Source organism: Anolis carolinensis, chromosome 2 (genome assembly GCF_035594765.1).
Source record: "Anolis carolinensis isolate JA03-04 chromosome 2, rAnoCar3.1.pri, whole genome shotgun sequence".
NCBI classification, from domain to species: Eukaryota; Metazoa; Chordata; class Lepidosauria; order Squamata; family Dactyloidae; genus Anolis; species Anolis carolinensis.
In genome coordinates, this window is record NC_085842.1 from 277528586 (window position 1) to 277550352 (window position 21767).

At 37.5% G+C, this 21767-nt stretch overlaps 1 protein-coding gene and 1 long non-coding RNA gene across 4 annotated transcripts in view; one reads left to right on the top strand and one right to left on the bottom strand.

Moving 5' to 3' along the window:
* Window positions 1-21767, top strand: part of kiaa0825 (KIAA0825 ortholog) — a 266901-nt gene that overhangs the window by 165432 nt on the left and 79702 nt on the right. The window contains exon 20 of one of the 3 annotated variants that reach the window (XM_008103053.3): window positions 12452-13178. The exons of the other annotated variants lie outside the window; for them this stretch is intronic. Within the exon in view, the coding sequence (XP_008101260.1) occupies window positions 12452-12476 (25 nt within the window). The 3' untranslated portion in view covers window positions 12477-13178. Of the gene's footprint in view, window positions 1-12451; window positions 13179-21767 lie in introns of those variants that run through there. 3 annotated transcript variants of the gene reach the window in all.
* On the bottom strand, window positions 13147-19305 carry LOC134297150 (uncharacterized). Its single transcript, XR_010003925.1, has 2 exons — window positions 19035-19305; window positions 13147-16286 (listed from the first exon to the last, which is right to left on the bottom strand). It is a non-coding gene; the product is annotated as an uncharacterized LOC134297150 (long non-coding RNA).

The window sequence follows — 21767 nt, forward strand, 5'->3', positions numbered from 1 at the left end:
GGATATGCGAAAATGTTGTATAATAAGGAGGGATTAAGGAAAATCCCATTAAACGTCAAATTATGTTATGATTTTACAAATTAAGCACCAAAACATCAATTTTTTTACAACAAATCAAGAGAAAAAGCAGTTCAATACATGGTAACGTTGTGTAATAATTACTGTATTTACTAATTTAGCACCAAAATATTGCAGTGTTTGAAAACATTGATTATAAAAACATTGGCTACTAACAAATTGACTATAAATAAAGACAGAATTGCATAAAATAAACTTACAGTAACAACATTGTTGGAAGTTAAATCTGTAAAAATTTCAGTCCTTGCTGCCTAGAGAAATAGCTGTGGATCCGGGTGGGAGGCAGACTGTGTTGGGTAATCCAGAACGTTGGATAAGCAAAGGTTGGATAAGCGAGACTCTACTGTAATAGAAGCAGCTTTGACTATTGTACTTTAAGCTTGTGGTCTAAATGTTAAAATGTGAAAATCTGCATGCAAAGTGGTGCTTTCATGTCTTCTTTCCATTGCAACTTCTTGTACTCCCTTGAAAAGATTATTCTGAGGGTCAGGGAAACTTTGGAAATAGAATGGGATTTATCATGGGGATGCACCTCAAGAAGGCCATTGACATAAATTGGTGAGTCCCCCTTGCCTAAATGCAAAGGATTATCTTTATACAAAGTTTCCATGTAGTTTCAAAGACTACAGAGGGACCTCTTCCTTTGCATCAGGTCACGTTGTCTGATAATGGAATCATAATTCATGAGGAAAAGGTGAAAGCTGAGGTCTTTAGTGCACAATATTGTTTCCTGATTTTGGTATTCACTAACAGTTAGATTACAAGAACATAAGTAGAATGTAGATTAAATATGCAAATGAAGGAAGTTTTGTTTGTTGTGAAACAGATATTTATATGAGAGAGAGCAGGATTGGGCCCTAGTGATTTTTTTTTCTAGGAAGGTCCTCCTAACTGTTCACCAGCAGTAATATGCATGATGCCTGGGGGCTGCTAGAGTGTGATCATAGGCTGGCCATTTGGGTAAGTACCTCTGAGTTGAAATAATAACTTTTGGCCAAGTGAGAATGGAGCTCATTGCTATGTATGAAGGGAGGGATCCATAGAAGTTACCATTTAGTACTGTCTCTTTTGGACCTCCAGTGGGTCAGGTAGAGATTTTGGATCACTGTTAACTAAGGATTCTCCTAGTAGGCATGTCCACAGCATTCTTGGCAGCAAGGAAGCTTGCTGAAAGGCAGATGAGCCAGGAAGAAAAGTAATGTGATCATTTGGTGTGGCAGATAGGAAAGAGGCATTGTGAAAGCCTGGAAGGAAATCAGAAAAAACATAACTAGATGTGCCCTTGGTCTATTTGGTCACTAGTTTGATTCCCTGATGCACTGACTAAAAATCTTTTCATAAAATCTCAATTGTTGCATATTATTATTAATTTCTTACAGATTTATTGTTTTTTCAATGGATGTCAAAAACAATGTTCAAATAATGATACTACTGAGAAAGATAAAAATGTGAGAATATCCTCAGACCTTAGTCCACCTCTGAACTGCCAGGCCCATGTACGTTTTATGCCCCTTATTTGTACTGATTCTAGATAGAAACCACAAGTTATATTAAATGTGTTTCATAATAATAAGGAGCTACAGTTACATCTGGATGAATTGGTGCACAGACTGAAATGTATTCTTTGTGTGAAATTACAGAAAAGCTCTGGAATGCTGATCTCTGTATGAGAGCATTGGTGAACATTAGATTTCCAGTTAAAGAACTACTTTTTGAATTGAAATGTAAATCATTATTGAAAAGTTGAGTTTGGAAATATTTTTATTTTGTGATATATAAAATGGGATCAAATATTCAGATTAATTTTTAGAAGTCCTAGTTTTAAATATTTTATTATGGAATTTCATAACTATAATATGCCTTGATAGCTTCAAGTAGATTCTGTTATTTGTTTCAGAACAGTTGCCAGCTGCTATTTTTTTCTAGTTATTACAGGAAATTGTGGAACTTACATTTAGTAAAGTGTTTCCTTGCATAATATATTTATGATTGATCCAGTTAGTTATGTGATGCCATTGTGTGGCCAGGCCACTTCTAGCATACTACTGTAACTAATGTAAAGGGGGAAAAAATCTTATTTCCACACATGCGTGTGCACGTACTTCCAGTTTTCCTGTCAATGTATGGCTGCCCCATGGATTTTATAGGATTCTCTTAGCCAAGAAATACTCAGAAGTAGTTTTGCCAAGTCTTCCCTCTGCCTTAAACACCTGGTATTCATTGGAAGTCTCCTATCCAAGTAATAACCAGGGCATAACCCTGGGTTGCTCCTAATATTAGACAAGCTCTGATACCACAAAACCAAATAAATTATATATGTGTTAGTGAATATATAGATAACATCTGTTATATGTGTTAGCCATATGACAAAATGTTGATTAGAAATAGATCATTTTCTTAACTTTTTTGGACATTTGCTCAGTTTCCTCACAACCTTGAAAATTAACATCACAACCCCTCATCCATGCCTCTAGGTTGATACAACAAAAAGAAAAGAAAAATAAAGTCCTAATTAGAGGGAGAGGAATAATTGTTTTTATCCAATTGCTGCCAGTTAGAAGGCTAAGCTCCGCCCACTTGGTCTCCTAGCAACCCACTCAGCCCAGGGGTTAGACAGAGTTAGGCCTCACTTAGGCCTCTTCCACACTGCCTATAAAATACAGATTATCTGATTTTAACTGGATTATATGGCAGTGTAGACTCAAGGCCCTTCCACACAACTATATAACCCATTTATAATGGACTTCAGGGGAAAAGCTTTACCCTTTACCTTAACTACCACCAGTTCCTCAATAATTTATTTCCCATACCACCATACTTCGCCACAGCAACGCGTGGCTGGGCACAGCTAGTAAAATATAAAAAGTTTGTTTTTATCTAAACCCTATATTTTGACATCAACCTCTTTAAGCTGCCCTAAGTACTCATAATAGAAACAATATTCTAAATCGCTGAAGTGCCTTCACGAAAAGAATCTAGATTGACAAGGATCTTTGCAGGTCAGAAATTATTCTGCACAAAATTCACATAAAACAATATTTTCTGTATGGAGAATAATATTTTAGTGCAAAGATATGAATTACTGTGCAGAAAATGCTATTTTCTGCACAGAAAAAGTTTTAATTGCGGAATTATTCTGTGTAAAATTCACTCATGCTGGTTTTGTGCAGAGATATTATCTGTGCAGAAATTAATATTTTTGCATTGAAATGATGCTTGCTTCAAAGAAAATTATGTTTACTATGAAGAAATTCATATTTGTTTGCAAAAAATTATGTGTGAATTTGTGCAGAATAAATCAAATTATGAATAGCTGTGCACTTTTCAAAGATTTTTTTAATATTTTCTAGCAGCAAGAAGAAAATTGTTGAAATTACTCATTCCTACATTTGAGTAGAAAATTAGTGAAGAATTACCCCTCCTTAGTAAATACAACATTCTGCATCTCAAAATGGGCAGCATTTAACAAAGTTTATTATTCATTTTTGTTTTGAGTGTACTTGTCTGTGATTAAAATGCAGATATTATCCCAAATTACTTGTTTTCTCAGAAAGAATATTCCATGGCCCACAAATCTAATGCTAGAGAAACTTAAAAAAATGAAGAAAGATTTTGTCAAGGTGTTTCACAAAGTTAAGTTTTTTCAAAAAAATTGCCCATGCCCTCCCCCCTTTCCCCCTCCTTCCTGGAACAGCAAATACAGATGATGTCATTGCATTGATTTAACCATGTGGAAAGCCTGATTCAAAATGCTATATCTATAATCTCCATCTATTTTGTCGGTTAAAATAGACCATTTCCTATACCAGTCTTGTTTTGTATAACTATTCATACACTTGTTTTTCCTTTAATTAATGAATGTATTAATTATGTATTCTGAGAGACAAGACCACCAAGTTTCCAAATTCTATCTTGCCTTGTCTCTCCATACTCGGGCTATTGTAGCCTGTATTGCGGCTCTCATATATTTTAGGATTTCTGCCCAATTATTGTTATTGTCCTTTGCCTCTTTAGCACTGGTTTTCAACCTGTGTGTCCCCAGATGTTTTGGCCTTCAAATCCCAGAAATCCTAGTAGCTAGTAAACTGGCTGGGATTTCTGGAAGTTATAGGCCAAAGCACCTGGGGACCCACTGCTCTATAGTGAGAGACATGAATCTGGCTTTATCCCAGTTTAATTATTTCCCTATTATTCCTTCCATTAAATTTCTTATTTTACTGTAATAAAATAAGTGTCAGACTACACACAGAAGCCATTGAAACCCACAAGCATGTGGACAATTTCAACTGAAAAGAGGAAACCATGAAAATGAATAAAATCTGGCTACCAGTATTCAAAAACTTTAAAATCAGAACAGTAAATGAAGAACAACACTCTGAAAACAGAGGAATTCTAGACATGAATCAATTAGGGCCAGCTATCACCTCTGAACAAAGGATTCCCCTAGGCAGGAAGAAGCCAGGCCTTGAAGCTGGCAAGGCCATTAATGCTAATCAAGGTGATTAATTAAAACATTCACACAGACAAGAGTTCTTTCTCCCACCCTGGACCTTCCACAGATATATAAACCTCCCTTGCTTAGTTTCCAACATACCTCACAATCTCTGAGGATGCCTGCCATAGATGTGGGCGAAATGTCAAGAGAGCATGCTTCTGGAACATGACCATACAGCCCAGAAAATTCACAACAACCCAGTGATTCTGGCGATGAAAGCCTTCGACAACACATTTACTGTAATAGTTCTGAATTTTTCTGCAATCCCACCATATGTGGGAGAATGAACCTATTCTCCCACAATTATGCCAACATTTATTGGAAATATTTCCCATTATATGAGCTAATTGAAAGGGGGAGTTCTATACCATTTAGAGATTATTTTCTGTTGTGTTTCTTTGATTCTCATGTTTAATTTTCTGAATGTTGTTAATCCAAGACCCGATTAATTTCTCACCAAAGTTTTTTTCATGCTTCCAACTCTCTATAAGGGTGGTTTTTGTGTTGTAAGATAAGGTGATTAATGTCGCACCTCAGGCTAGTTTCACCTCACTTTATACACCAGGCTGCACACAGGTTGAAGTCTTTTCTAGTTTATTAGGAAATAGGAAATAAACAGTCATTAAAAAGCAAAAGAAAGTTCCAAAAGATTGTTGCAAAACAAGGCTTCAAAGAATAATCCAAGAAACCATAAGGCATAAAACAAGGTCCTATTAGAACATCACAAAGTCCCATGAACATGAACTCACAAAGGCTGCAAGATAATCCAGGAATACGAGAGCTTGCTTCTTGACTTGAGCAAGAAGTTACTTTGACAAAGGTTTGTCTCCCAACACACTGTTTTAATACCCTTTGCCTAGCATGAAAGCATTTCTTTGGCCTCTGACCTCCTTCTTGTTTGCTATTCTAACACTTCTGCTAACCCTGAATTCCAAATGGCCAGCTTGATCTAAAGATTCCGTTTCATCAAGGCCAGCCAGCTCGTTAGCGTCTGTCTGCATGCTATCAGACTGAGAACTGTCCTCCCTTCCTGAGTCAATTTGCACCTGGCTAGCTTCAGTATCATCAACACCATTTCCTGCTGTGGGAAAGTCTCCCTGTTCCTCATCTTCTACAGCAGGGACACTCTGAACCTGAATCCCATAATTCCCATCAGAGTCATCTTGAACCTGAATCCCATAATCCCCATCAGAGTCACTCTGAGGTTCCAGCTGAGTCACAACAATTAATTCCTTGTACAATATCCCAATAATTCCTTTATTTTTTTCTACTTTTCTTTTAATTATTCTGTCTAGTGGGGTTTCTGCTACCTCTCTTCTTTTCATGGCCAGGACTCTACTGGACAGGCATTCCAGTATTCACCTGTCAAGTATTCACAAAGTTAAGTGAACCTCAACTTATAATGTGGGTTCACTTTTACCTTCCAATGTTTGAAAAGCAAGTTTTTTTGCTCCTGATTGTTGATGGAGAAAAAAGATCTATGTTGTTTTATGTTAGGCTGATTAATTGATTCTATATATGCATAGTGGGAAATGGAATTAATAATTTACTTGCAAAAGATGAATCTCTAAATCAATAATCTCACTTCATGGACATTTGTTTTTGGACAAGCATTCCATTTCAATTACATCTTTTGTGTAACAATCATATCTGCAGGGAGGATATCATGAGTTATATTTACACATTATTTTCAAAATCTGAATGTGAATATTAATCTGGATTTTAAAAAAACCATAGAAGTGATTATTGCTAATGCTAATGCAGTTTGCTACCTTTGACAGCTGTTTTTATTTGAACCTAATTGATTTCACAGTGGTGACTAAAATTATCATATGCCATTTGTAGTATTTTATTTTCAGTGTAATTTATTCAGTTGCTAAATGATTTTACTGTCTTATTAAGGACTAGATACATGAACATTCAAAACCAAAAGTTATTCAGTTAAGGTCAGTACTTTCAACTTGAACCAAATTTAGATTGTCTCTGCATGATATGTCCTTTATCTGGAATGCTTAGGAGAATTATCACAAAAATATGAATACGGTTTTGGTAGTATATAATTCTTAAATTTCCATCCTATTGTGAGAACTAATGGTTTCTTTTCCACATTCTTAGTTATGTTCAGCTGTGCTCAAGTTTATCTCTAACTTTCTTATTTGTCATTTAGATCCGGATTTTCACACTTCAATTTTCAGATGTTTTAGACTTTAGCTTCTAGAGTCTTTAACTATTGATCATACTGGCAAGGTTTCTAGGGGTTGAAGTCTAAAACATCTGAAGGCATCATTATAGGCGATCCCTCGTGGCCAAGTATAATTGCATTCCAAGTGTAGGGTCTTGGCAGTGGGTGTATAGGTGATTGTAGAGACACATCTGAAGGACCAAAGTAAGAAACCCCTTATCTAAAGCCAGAGTGAAGTACCAGTTGGTGTCAGACTAGGATCAGGTTTATGTTCTCAATAAGCCACTAAGTGACCATGGGACAGCCATTCGTTTTTCAGCTTGACTTACTTTGCAGAATGGTTAAGTTTGTAAGAACATATGAACAGCATGCTATAATAGACCAGCATCCTATCTGGTGTAACTGTTACATTCAAACAGAGAGCATCAGTTGCCTAAGGGTAACCAAGGAGATCAGGACTACAGTAACATCTTCCCACTCATATTAAAATCATAGGCTCATAGAATCACAGAGTTGGAAGAGACCACAAGGGCCATCCAGCCCAACCCCCTGTCACGCAAGAACACACAATTAAAGTACCCTTGATAGATTACCAACTAGCTTCTGCTTAAAAACCTCCAGTGAAGGAGACTCCACCACACTCCCAAGACAGCATACCATCAGGAAGTCCTTCCTAATAACTGGTCTGCAGAAGCATACTGAATACACACAGTTATTTATTTATTATTTATTATTTATTTACAACATTTATATCCCGCCCTTCTCACCCAACAGGGGACTCAGGGCGGCTTACAATAAACACACATATAAAAATTATACAATACACTATAAATCAGATTAAAAATTATCAACTTACATCAACATTCATAAAAACATTCTAAAATACAAATGGACACGTTCAAGTTCAAAAGACTGGGTCTGTCAATTGAGTTCTGGCGTACATAATAATAATTGGCACTGCTGATTCTTATTCGAAAGCCTGGCCCCACAACCAAGTTTTAATCTTCCTACAGAAGGATAGAAAGGAGTGAGCCTGTCTGACTTCATTGGGGAGGGCGTTCCATAGACGGGGAGCCACTACTGAAAAAGCCTTGTCTCTCGTCCCCGCCAGCCACACCTGTGAGGCTGACGGGACCGCGAGCAGGGCCTCATCTGATTATCTTAAGCTTCAAGATGGGTCATAGTGGGAGACACGTTGGGACAGATAAGCTGGGCCGGAACCATTTAGAGCTTTATAGGCTAAAGCCAGCACCTTGAAATGTGCTCAGTAGCTAATCAGCAATCAGTGGAACTGGCGTAACAGAGGAGTAGTACACTCCCTGAACGCCGCTCTAGTTATTAACCTGGCAGCCTCCCGTTGGACTAATTGAAGCTTCCGAACAGTCTTCAAAGGCAGCCCCACGTAGAGTGCGTTGCAGTAGTCTAAATGGGATGTAATGAGAGCATGGACCACCGTGGCCAAGTCCGGCTTCCCAAGGTACAGTCGCAGTTGGCGCACCAGTTTTAACTGTGCGAAGGCTCCCCTGGCCACTGCTGAGACCTGGGGCTCCAGGCTCAACGATGAGTCTAGGATCACCCCCAGACTGCGCACCTGCGCCTTCAGGGGGAGTGTGACCCCATCCAGCACAGGCTGTAACCCAGTACCCTGATCGGCCTTCCGACTGACCAGGAGGACCTCTGTCTTGTCTGGATTCAATTTTAATTAATTGGCCCTCATCCAGTCCGACACAGCGGCCAAGCACCGGTTCAGGACCTGAACAGCCTCCTTAGTGACAGGTGGAAAGGAGTGACAGAGCTGGACATCATCTGCGTATAGATGACACCGGACCCCGAAACTCCTGATGATCTCTCCCAGCGGCTTCATGTAGATGTTAAACAACATGGGAGACAATACAGAGCCCTGCGGGACCCCACAAGTCAGCGGTTGTGGGGCCGAGCAGGCATCCCCCAATGACACCATCTGGGAACGACCCTCCAGGAATGAGTGGAGCCACTGCAAAACAGTACCTCCAAGCCCCATCCCCGCGAGGCGTCCCAGAAGGATACCGTGATTGACGGTATCGAAGGCCGCTGAGAGGTCCAGCAGAACCAGCAGGGACATATTCCCCCTGTCCAGTTCCCGGCGAAGATCATCGACTAAGGCGACCAAGGCTGTCTCGGTACCATGCCCCAGCCTGAAGCCAGACTGTGCCGGATCCAGAAAATCAGTGTCAACCAAGAATCCCTGGAGCTGTGAGGCAATCACGTGTTCAAAGACCTTGTCCAAATAGGGGAGATTGGAGATAGGCCAAAAGTTTCCAAATCGAGTGGGATCCAGTGATGGCTTTTTCAACAGCGGCTTGATCACAGCCATTTTTAGGCTTCCTGGAAATTTGCCCTCCCGAAGGGAGGCATTCACCACCACCTTCACCCACTCGGTCAAACCCCCTCTGGCTTCTCTCACCAGCCAGCATGTTCGGTCTGACTCGTTATACTCTGATCGCCACACGCACTCCAGTTCCCTCTTCTTTCGCTTCATCGCTGCAGCTCCTCAGTAAACCAAGGAGCTGGTTTAGCTCGGTTACTTGAGAGGGGATACTCTGGAGCGATCGTGTCTATTGCCCTAGTCATCTCTCCATTCCAGAGAGAGACCAGAGCATCAACAGGATCACCTGCCAAGGAGGCGGGAAATTTCCCAAGAGCCATCGGGAATTCTTCTGGTTCCATAAGTCTCCCGGGGTGGACCATTTTAATGGGTCCACCACCCCTGCAGAGGTTGGGGGGCGCGGTAAGTCTAAACCTGATCAGGTGATGGTTGGTCCATAGCAAAGGAGCGATGGTGAGCTCCTCCACACCGCCACCTTCCTCCCATCCCTGACAGAAGACCAGGTCTAGTGTGTGCCCCGCACTGTGGGTGGGACCAGATACCAATTGGGACAGCCCTATGGTTGCCATGGCAGCCATGAAGTCCTGAGCCGCACCTGAAAGGTTAGTCTCGGCATGGACATTGAAGTCCCCCCAGCACTATGAGACTCCAAAGCCAGGCCCGAGACCACCCTGGCTAGCTCAGGCAGGGAGACTGTAGTGCAGCGGGGTGGTCGGTACACTAACAGAATCCCTAATCTGTCCCGGTCTCCTACCCTCAGGTGGACACATTAAAACCTGGTCGACTGTGGGACAGGGCACCTGGTCAGGGGGATGGAATCCTTTTAGACCACTGCGACCCCACCTCCCCTCCCTCCAGATCTCGGCTGGTGCTGTACGGAGTAACCTGGCAGGCAGAGCTGGGTGAGATTAACTCCTCCCATCTCGTCCAGCCAGGTCTCCGTAATACATGCCAGGTCTACATTCTCATCCAAGATGAGGTCTTGGATGAAAGATGTTTTTCCGTTCACTGACCTGGCCTTAAACAGCACCACCTTTAATCTGGAGGGGCCGCCATCCTGGCTACCCAGATTAGCTATGTCAGGAGACCGTTTTGGAGCTATTAATGTCCTAACAAAAACCCTAGGCCGAATTAAATGATTTGGTCTCCCTTTCCCGTATCTCCCCCTCCCAGACACCCCCTCCCCTGGCATGCTGTCCTCTCTCTTCCACTTCCCCTGGTCCGGACGATGATTTTTGATTTATTATTTCCCTATTATAAATTTGCATCCTTTCATACCCATTCCCTCCCCCCACCCCACATTCCCCATAATCCTCCAGCCTCCCCCACCCCCCTCCAACAATACAAAGTGCAAGTGCAGTTGTAAAGTGCAGAGGGTGCATGAGTAGCATAGGTATTGGGTCAGATGACTAAAGTGCAAGGCAGGCGGAAGGGGTTATGATAGTATTATCATTTTACTATTATGATAGTAAAAGTTATGGTCAAAATAGGTTCTGTAAGTTTGTTCTTAAGTTAAATTTGTTCATAATTTGGAACAGGTACATTTTTAAGTGTGACTTCAGCCAAAAATATATAGTTTTTGGCTTTGGATAGCATAGGGAAGGAAGAAAAGAAACACCCCTGTGGTGTTTATTTTGCTGTTTGTGCCCCTGTACAGGAGATTTCAACTCACTTTCTGTCCCTGTGATAGTTGGATTTTGAAAAAAAAATTGGCTTGTTGTGGAAACAAGGATTGGTGATAAAGTTTCAGTTGAGACATCTTTTCCCCATAATAACTTTTTCAGGGGGGAATTTACCTTCCGAGGGGCAATTTCTCTCACTTCCTGTTGTCTCACCCCTGTTCTTAACTATGAGTCATATGTAAGTCGGATATTTGTAACTCAGGGACTGCCCATACTGTCCTTGTTAGTCACCCTGACTCGTATCCTTCATGATTTTCTCCCCCTTAAAGCCAATCAAATTGGTGGACTTCCTGGGCTGGCTAGTTCCTCAATTTCTCTCTCTCTCTCTCTCTCTCTGTGTGTGTGTGTGTGTGTGTACATGTGTGTGTGTATGAATGAAAAAATACATCTTTTTGGAATATCCCACCATTTAGTTTTAATGAATTACCCCAGGTTCCAGCATTACGGGAAAGAAAGAAAAATATCACATACACTCCTCCACAGCATGCATAGTTCTTTTGTTATGTCTCCCCCTATTCAGTGTTTCTCCCCACTAGACCAAGCAGCCTCAAATATTTAACCTTTTCTTACAGAGGAGTTGTTACAGCCCTTTGTTTATTTTGGATATTTGCATGTTTTCTGTCTCGTAAGGATCCTTTTTCAGACAATGTGACAAAAACTGTATGCCACAAATTTGAGTGTCGACAATGTGTTTATATATTTCTGTTCACATTGTGTCTGATGCAATGTTACTTTTTAAAAACATTTATTATATATTCCTTTTGCATTTCAGTCAAAATTGAATTTGACTTTTTTAAAAACAGCAGCATTTTTATCACCCTATTTATCAGAATCCCAAGATCTCTTTTTTCCAGTCAGTCATCTCTAGCTGATGTTCCATCATTATATATATTCTAAGTACACACCTTTGAGTTGCTTGAAGGAACAGTACAACAGTACAATATGAATGTAAAAATAAGCAAATATATTAGATACCATCTAATCATTTCCCAGTGCAATTTTTGCTTACAGTCAGGATTAGTTCACCATGCTATGAATGACATGAAATAAAGTATTTATAACTGTCATAAGATGTGAACATCTAAATATTTTTTTTAAATTAGTGGCCATAACATGCACTGGCATGAAAATTATCACAACAGCTAGTTCTCTCAATATTCTTAAAATATCTTCCTCCTGGCCCAGTACATTGGGTGGACAGTCGATCTGAGAAAAAACTAGCTGATGGAAGAGCTAGAAAAGTATTGCTTAAAGCAGGGCAAAGGATGGCAAAGATAGGGAAAAGGTTCTGAAAGGCCTTTAAAACTGTGATTTTATAGATGACTCCTGTGATCAACTATTGTGTAAATCATGGTTCATTTCTTTGGATAGGGTCTCTTCAGACTCCTGCAGTATTTTTGTTTTCAGAGGTCAGAAACCTTAATTGTAGGTCTTGCATATTATAGTAAAGAAAGAACGGGGGGTTGTCATTCAAAAAGTTTGTGATATGAATATGTCACAGAGGAAAGCTTTTTTTAAATAGTCCTTAGATTGACAGACTATGACAAAACTGTATTCACGTTGCTTGAATACATCTTTTGTCTAGTTTTACCTCCCTTTTGACTTGTCTAGAAAAATGACATATTGAGGTTTTCATTTGCTTTAACCAGGTGTGGCTTTCTGTATAGAAGCTAGCTGGATAGGACTTGCAGTTGAAAGCGAATGAACCAGTGAAGCTTGGAAAGGCCATGGCCCTTCTTCAGATGGTAGCGATAAGTTGAAAGACTCATTAATCAACACCAGAGTCACAGGTGTGGTGCTTTTCCTACAAACTGCCAGCAGACTGTGAAAGTCATAGCCAGCACACACTTCTATCAAAGTGGACATACAAATACTCATAAGCATTTCCCCCTCTTTTTTGCTGTAAAAGGCCATTGTTTGAGTGAAGGAATAAATATTTATACTACTTTTTCAGGTGTTTGGAGCTATTTTTATTTATGCACATTACTATAAAACTATTTCCTAATGTTTGGATTTTTAATTTTTAATTAATCTTAAAGTGTAATGCATCATGAATGAAAAATTATATTGGTAACAATTCATTACAGTAACTCACCTGGACCCTTTCAAGACTTAATAAACCAATAACTAAATATATGTAGTAAATGTATGTAAATAGTGTGTATATTCTATTCCATGAGTAGTCTAATGTAATGTATATATACAATTTTTTTAAAGAAATGTTGAGGAAAATGAAAGACAGTGCCCTACACTTCTCTACTTCACTGAGAGCACTTATCCACATTCATCTGAGTAAATGTGTGCTAAACCTAAGGAAACTTGCTTATAAATTGACTCCATAGGATTGTTGTATCATGGTATTTATTTTCTTCAGCTTTTGTGCAGTATGGAGTTTATGGTATATGACACGATACTTCTATAAAACAATTCAGTGAAATAGTTCAGAGTTTCAGTACACAAATATTTGCCTTTTTAAATGGACATTTTAATTTTAATAATATAGTTTAAAAATAAATATAACATTTCTTACGCATGCGCACACGTGTGTGTACGTGAAGTATGATTAAGAATCAAAGTATTCGGGACTGGACCTCTCAGTATTGACCTAGAAACTGTTCTTTAAAAGATAGATGATTATATTTAATAACAAAATAATTGAAAAGTACACAGTTAGCTGTTTTTGAAACTGAAATAGCTTAAAATTACACCCATTATTTCTATATAGATTTAGAATTCCTAAAGTACACTAAGCCAATTTAATAAGAAATGTGATCTATACTTTCTAAACATTATTAGTTGGATGGGCTTGGAGCTTGTCTCTTACTGATCACATATTGTGATGTTGCTTTTCGTTCTTATACAGTTCAATCCCAACCCTAGAATTCTTTGTTTAACTTCTTTGTTGTATTTCCAGAGATGAACAGAAATCTCCTAGAATATCTACTCTAAAGATAATTAACTAACGACATCTTCTTTGGAATAAATCATGGTTAATATGTCATATCCCTAGGAACAGACTACTCCCTATTTATAGCATCATTTCTGAACCAAGGGTGTAGAAACAGATCTGCTGGGATCTATTACTCATTGAGTTCAGTACCATTCCTCTAATCATGTAAAGCAGTTCACTCCCTAGATCCAATTCATAAAACACAAGGCATATCACGTCCTAGATTTAACACATTGTCATTAGTGTCGCAAAAGAATAAAAATCTTTTTACTGGTTCAGTTTTGGATGGTTCTTTCTATTATTGTGTGTAATTCAGTAACTGAAACATTTTAAGGTAACATACAAAAATAATACGAGTAAAGGTTAAGAATTTGTTCTGTCAATTATGGAAATAATTCCATGCAATTATTTCATGATCACCTTTTGCTTTACGAGGTAAGAGCCACATTTAGTATATAAACAAATAATTGATACTGTTGTTTTATTCATATCTTTCCTTTGTGGTTTACAAAACCTAAAACAGATATAGATGAAGGCATAAAGGCAGTTCAGAAACCACAGTTGGTTCAAAATAGGACAGCCAGATTAGTTACAGGAACATCCAGGAGTGAGCGTATTACACCTATCCTAAAGTCACTCCACTGGCTGCCGATTAGTTTCTGGGCAAAGTAAAAAGTGTTGGTTTTGACCTTTAAAGCCCTACATGGTTTGGGTCCAGGTTACCTACTGGATTATCTTTTCCCATACAATCTGCCCTGAACACTATCCTCTGGGGAGAGGGGTTGCTTACTCCAACCTGCCAGTACCCGACTGGCAACTGTCACCCAGAGGACCTTTTCATTGGCTGCCCCAAGACTGTGGAACAACCTGCCGGAAGAGCTGTCGGAATTTAAGACACAATTGAAGACACATCTCTTCCGGCAGGTTTTAATCATGAATTTTAAACTCATGTTTTGTGTCCACTATATTTTGATCATTGTTCTGTGCATTTTAATATATGTATATTGTAGAAATATGTTTTAATATGTGTATTTTATGCAATGATTATATGTTTTTAGCTATGTTGTTACTCACCTCGAGAAGAGGTGGGTAAGAAATAAAATTATTATTATTATTATTATTATTATTATTATTATTAAAGGCATATACAAGAAACTTCCTTAAAATGCAATTGTAACAAAGTGTGATTTTTTTTATTTACAGATGCCATGTTTAACTGTGTTTTAAAAAGGGTTAATATTTCAGTTACTCTGCACCATGAGTTGGTTGCCATGGAGAAGGGGGTGGAGCCAACTGCGTTTAGCTGAAGAGAGAGCAGAATTTGGAGGGAAACTCAGTCTGTGGTCAGAGAACCACAGGGAAGGTTGATTTTAGAGTCTGGGCTCTGTTGAAATTCAGGGAAGGCTGATCCTAAGTTAGGGGATCAGAGATAATCAATTGGTCATTTTGAGTCAATTTAAAAATACGTTTGGTGACTTATTTTAAGGTAGTCTGTAATCGGATGAATTACAGTGAAGACTGATTCTCAGTTGGAGAATCAGGGAGGCTCAAGTGCTTATTTGAGTCAGTTTAAAATAAGTTTGGTGGCTTATTTTAAGGTTGTCTGTTTCCAGATAAGGAACAGATAGTCTGTGACTGAAATTCACAGGGTGACTGCAGGTTAAAACAGTGGAGAAAGAAGTGACATTTTAGGAAGTTTGAATCACCTCATTCTAGCTTTGCAACTGTCAATCAAAGTGCCTCTAAGTGAGAATTGTACCTATTAAGCTTGTGCCTCAATAAACGTGTTATTGTTCTCTCAAACACCTCAGTCTCTGTCATATATACACATTAAGAATAAACAAGAAAGAAGACAAATAAAATTTAAAAGTCTCCTCTCTAAGTAGCTAATGGCTACGTATCCCTATAGTGGTGGCAAGAGTTGATGATCCCATTGATCATTTGGTGGCAGCATTGTGGAGACATTGACATTTGGTGGCAGCTTTTAAATAAAAACATCTTTAATAACTGGTGGCAGCGGATATAAAATATATAATAATTAATTAATAAAAACAACCTCCATCTCCACATCTTCACAATTGGTGGCAGAGGTGGGATTTTAAAAAAGATTTCTCCCCCTTTCTGACATCTTTACAGCAATTAAATTATCTATAGAAATAAAACTATTTAAAACATCCAAAAGGGCAACAGATATATATTGGTCTGTTGCACATCCCCTCCAGATAATCTTGGAGCCCCATGCAGCACCTTCTGAAATCCCTGTTCCCTGATCTACCTTTTGAGTGATCAAGATCACATTTGTCACATCACAGAGAGGATGACTAGAAAGATAAATTGGCAGTGGTGTCAAAATCTGCCAAGAAGCCAAGAAGAGTCAACAGTCATCTGTTCAATTCCCAATATAGGTTCTTCACTGAGGTGATCATTACCGTCTTTGTCTCAAAACCAGGCTTGACACTAGATTGAAATGTATTTAGATACTCTGGTTTGTTGAAGAATTCCTGGAGCTGGGAGGCCATTGCACAATCCAGAACCTTGCAAAAAGAAAAAAGGGAATATAAGAAACACTGTTAATTCTGATATGGTGACCCTATCTTTGGCATTTCTTGGTAGTATTTATTCAGAGCATGTTTGCCATTGACTTCCTCTAAGAATAAAAGAGTGTATCTTGCCCAAGTTTGTATAAATGATTGCCATGTTTAAGTGTGGGTATTGGTGACTGTACCCTATGGTCGTTTCTATTTGTCTGAGGCTTTGTACCACTAGGAGATCTTTTGTCCCCAGTCCATGATTAAAATGTATGAAGGCAGAATTCCCAATTCTATATTCTGTTCTAAGTGTCTTGCTTTGCAGAACACTAGAACCTAATTACTCTTTACAGATTAACTTCTTATCTGAAACAGCATCTTAACAACTTTGATTCCTCTGTCAACGTTTTCACCAAATGTTTATTAAATATCTGATTTGTGTGTGTGTGTCAGGAGTGACTTGAGAAACTGTAAGTCACTTCTGGTGTGAGAGAATTGGCTGTCTGCAAGGACGTGGCCCAAGGGACGCCCGGATGTTTGATGTTTTACCATCCTTGTAGGAGACTTCTCTCATGTTCCTAAATATCTGATAATGTGTGTGCATTTGCTTGACCAGGGACCTATGGATTGATGTCTTTTTCTGATTTATTGGGAGGGCACAACCATAGAAAGGAAATTGTCTTCTTCCTCATACATGGTTTACTATTTCCACTGCAGAAGGGAACATTTGAGCAGCCTGCACCAGCACCCAGCTCATTCATGTCAAGGCAGGTTCTCACAGATCTCTGACTTGTCATGTTATATGAACATATCTAGTGTGCATCTCAAACAGATGTCATTTCAGATTATCAATGTATGTTAAATTCAGTGTTGGCAATTTACCTGTAATAATATCAATTAACTAAACTGCACACACAGAATTATCAGAAATAATATTACAGAAAGGTCATTTGAAAGTTGTTTCTAGTCTACCATCTTCATCAGGTGGTGATTGTCTTTCTAAATCCGTTGAATGTTTTCAGAACATACATCCTATTTTCTTTTCACTGATGATTGTTAGTTTGTGATTTCTCTTAAAATTTGGTTACAAAAATAGCATGTGTTTATCTGACAATGTAATAGTATAGCTGTTGAACATTCATTTGCAGATTTGTATATTACAATAGAGAAAGAATATTGAATACTGATCATTAGTGGGAGAATAAAGGTAATGTTTTTCCATTCCATAGACAATTGTTTAGTTTAAATATATGAAAAAGCTATCTAGAGACATCAACAATAGTGCTTTTTCAATCAGTCGTTGTTTCTTGGTTTGGACACTACATATTTCCATGGCTAATATAATGACTGAGTGAAAGTATTTCTTTTACCTCTATGTTTTTGAAATGGCTGTAAAAAGAACAAATGATCAATGCTATCTTTTGTTTTGCTCAGATGAATTTGCTCATACTTGCACATCCCCACCACAAAAACTTTATGACTGAAATGTATTAGATTTACTAATACATATGAAGTGAGTCAGAATGTGTATGCATTTACTTGATGATTCAGGTTTTTAATTTCACAAAATGGTGTTATTCATTTATAGATTTATTGCAGATATCTAATTTTGAACTGTATATATTTTTTATTTTCAATCTTCAATGTTTGCATGTGATGCTTTGACTATTTTTCTCCATAGTTTTAAATGTGTGAGAACATGTAGCTGAGGATCTTTTTCTATTTAAATGAATGAACTTTCTGTCTTGGAAGTGTCTCATTGTCACAATGTCACTACTTCTCAAGAGTTGACTTTTTGCACCATAAGGATTCATGATAGTCCATGTATTTTTATAGGCCAGATTGTTTTTGTCCCCCCGCTAGGGGGTATCAAAGCCTTTTGGACAAGAATGCTCAAGTACTGATTTGTAAAAACAAAACTATTTTTTAACATATACTTTGTGCCGCCAGATGTCGCAAAGACTTCATTGACAAAATGTTTTTTTCATCCAAAATGTGGCACTACTGGTATTGTGTTTGAGGGGGCATAACAGGTCACTAGATTGTCCTTCAAACATTTGATTTACACATTCACAAGTAGGTCAAGATGAGAAGATAACCACATGTCTGACATGGATGTTACTACCGTTCAGACAACTGATGTACTTACTTTAGCCAGTAGAATCTTTATCTGTCTGCAACTATCAAATGCTACTTTTCTATTCTTTTAAGGTATTAGTTCATAATGTCATCTAATAAAAGAATCAAAATTAGGTGTTCTGTATATATCAATGTTAAAGTTTTGTTGACTTTCTTTTCTCAGTGGCTGCTAGTACTGGTCAAAATACCACCCACCCCCAACTAGAAAAATAGACAAAATACATAATTAATCCCAGCAGTGTATGCATACATTGACAGTTAAATAAAATTTAGGAACAGGAATTTGATTTTTTTTATTGAGACAGATAAAGTAAGTCTTGCATATTGAGAGAAAATATGGTGTTTTTCAACATGTCTCCAGAATGAATAGGAGACCTGTCAAAAAGCTGAGCAACACATTATATCTCTTAAAAGGTGAATTAACATAAGTACATCACTTAGTTTATGGATCAGATTTTATCCTTGTCAGTTTTATTCAGAATATCATAAACTTTATATTGTAAAGCTAGTGTTATTATCGTATGTATGGGAGTGAAAGGGGAATAATGTTCGCTGGAATTCTGTGTGTGTGTGTGTATGGGAGAGAGAGAGAAATTCACACGTTTTATTTATTACCTGAATAAATGCCTCTTCAGAAATTTGTCCAAAATTCTTATTCAGTCCCAGGTAGCTGTAAGTATTTAAAACACATTATTCAAGGAAGATGTGGCTTCTGTATTTTCATTTAATAGGCTTTTTGTAAGTTAACATTAAACATACATTAAGATAAACATTAAACATGCATTACACTAATTTGGTTATTGTTTTTCAAAAATAAGTAGTACGTAGTTAATCTTTGTATGAATAATATATTGATTAAGCAAACAATTAATAATTGTTTAATTAATATATTAAGACCTCACTACAATGGTTCTGAATTTACCAGTTTAAAATTAGAGAGAATTTACTGGTGAATACAAAGCAGTAGAATTGAATCCTCAATTTGGGTAACAATTTTTGTAGCTGTTTACTTTAATTAACCAGGAGATATCTGTCAGAGTCCAGTATGCAACTCAATATATCGTCAAACATACACATATATACCAATATATATTTATAGAAGCTTCTTTAGCTTATTTGATTCTTTATTTTTGATCATTTCAGCATACGTGTTTTAATTGTGTTTTTCCAAATGTTGACATTTGTAGTTATCCTATTAATCTCTCAATCTTTCCCTCTCTTTTCTCCATCCCCCCCCCGTATGTGTGTGTGTGTGTGTGTGTGTGAGAGAGAGAGAGAGAGAGAGTGAGAGAGAGAGAGAGAGAGAGTGTTGAATTAATGAATCTGAAAAGGGGTCCATCTTGTGTCAGAGGAGGTAATCATGCAACTTGCAGTTGGTATTCCACTGCAAATCCCAGCCATCCTAGTCAGCATAGACAGTAATAGGGAATCCTGAATGCATCTGGAGAGCTACATGCTTCCCACATTTGTCTTATATGGCCATGCTTAGCCGTGATGAATATAAGGCTGGATATGTGGTATGATATAGATAGATACTGTTTGCTAGGTGAATAGATAGATAGAATTATAGTTAACATACTGACATACTTTCTGTATTCCTTTTTTGTATGCCTTGAATACTTCCTCTGAAATCTTTAGGTACCATTTTTAATGAGAGGTATAGTACCCAATAATCAAATAAGTGGCCTTTTTAATGGTGTCCATGCATTATTTTGAGTATTAAATTAACTAACATGTTGTCGGATTGGCTTTAAATATTTTTGCTTTGTCCCAATATAATAGTGATAGTACATCACTATTCTACATGTCAGTGATTTTGAATCACTTAAAACATATGTATTTTTATCATTTATATTTGAAAAGATATTGAAGACTGGACAGGGGTCTTAATATTTTAAACTCTGTATAGTAATAAAAATGTTCAAGTGAAAGTGGATATGTTATGGATTCGCATAAACGATGGATGAATTTTAGTTTATTTATATATTTGAGATAGTAGAGTGAGTTAGGAGAATGGGATAATTGATGTGCAATAGGCTACACAGTGATTTGCGGTAACAATTGAGACTATTCTGAGTGAATGTTTCTAAATTTGAGATGTAAACAATGACTAGAATATACATTTCATATGAATAATAATAGCAAACAATTTTGTTTTCTGAAAAGCTGTAGTAGTTTTAAAATCTCCATTTTAAAAAAAAGCATGCCCTTGAGCTCACAGCAGGGCATGCCGCATTACAGCATTGTGTGATTGTAAGATATTTTACCTTGTTTGAGACACACAGTCTCTTATGATATACAAGAAAAAAAACTGAATCCATTTCAATAAATTAGTAGGGATGTGAATCCCAGTCCATCCTTCTTTTTAGAGGTTCTCATACATTGTAATGAAATGCATTAGGAGTTTTCTTTACTTGAAATCCAAATGAGACCCATTTTGGCTCACATCCTTGACAGTCTTTTTATAAGCACTGCTGTCTCCTGTTCATGTGTGGGCTTAGTAAAAGGCTTCCTTTGTAAGATGTACTGAGACAATATAATGCCACAAAAGAAGAAGGTGTCAAAACACAAAGTTAGAGGCAATCTAATCAATGCCTTCTGATTTTGTCTTTGAAAGCTCTCTTCATTAAAAGTCTTTAATTGTGAGTCTTATCTGGTGGTAGAGGTGTCGCTTAATATTTTCTGGTGTCATTCCTTGGACAGTCATTTGTACTTTTAAAATGTATTTTCAACATGCTTTGTTTAGTAAATTGGATGTCTTATTAGCATGGTAGTAGTAGAATGGCTTCCATTAGAATTATTTGGGATAGTGAAGTACAAATCCCCTCCCTTCCAAAGTTGAAGAGCTTTTATAGTACACCAGGAACAAAAGCCATTGTGAAAAATATTTTAAAGCATATTCAGTATCTTTATAAATGTATGCATAGCCATTTATGTTTTCAATCCATTTATGGCCCTATCAGGAATAGTGCAATTAAATATACTGCTTAGGCGTAATTTACAACATGCCTAAATATATGAATAACTGTTATTCAGTCCTACACCTTCCATAAAATATAGTATGTTAAAGTATTAAGTTATGTATTATTTTATCACATGAGTAGATACTCTTAAAATGAGTATTCATGTGCATGTTTATTAATAATCTTATTAAAAAAAGCCACAAATCTGTAGATTTTACAATTTACAAAGTATTGAAAGTAGCCAGGGATTCCTATGTTAGGATTATGAATACAAAGGAATTATAATTAGAGATGGAAACAATAGAAAGCAAATAGATTTTTTATAGACATAATTTAAAAGGTAAGAATGCAAGCAACTTCGACCTGAATTTTAAATTTCTAGTAT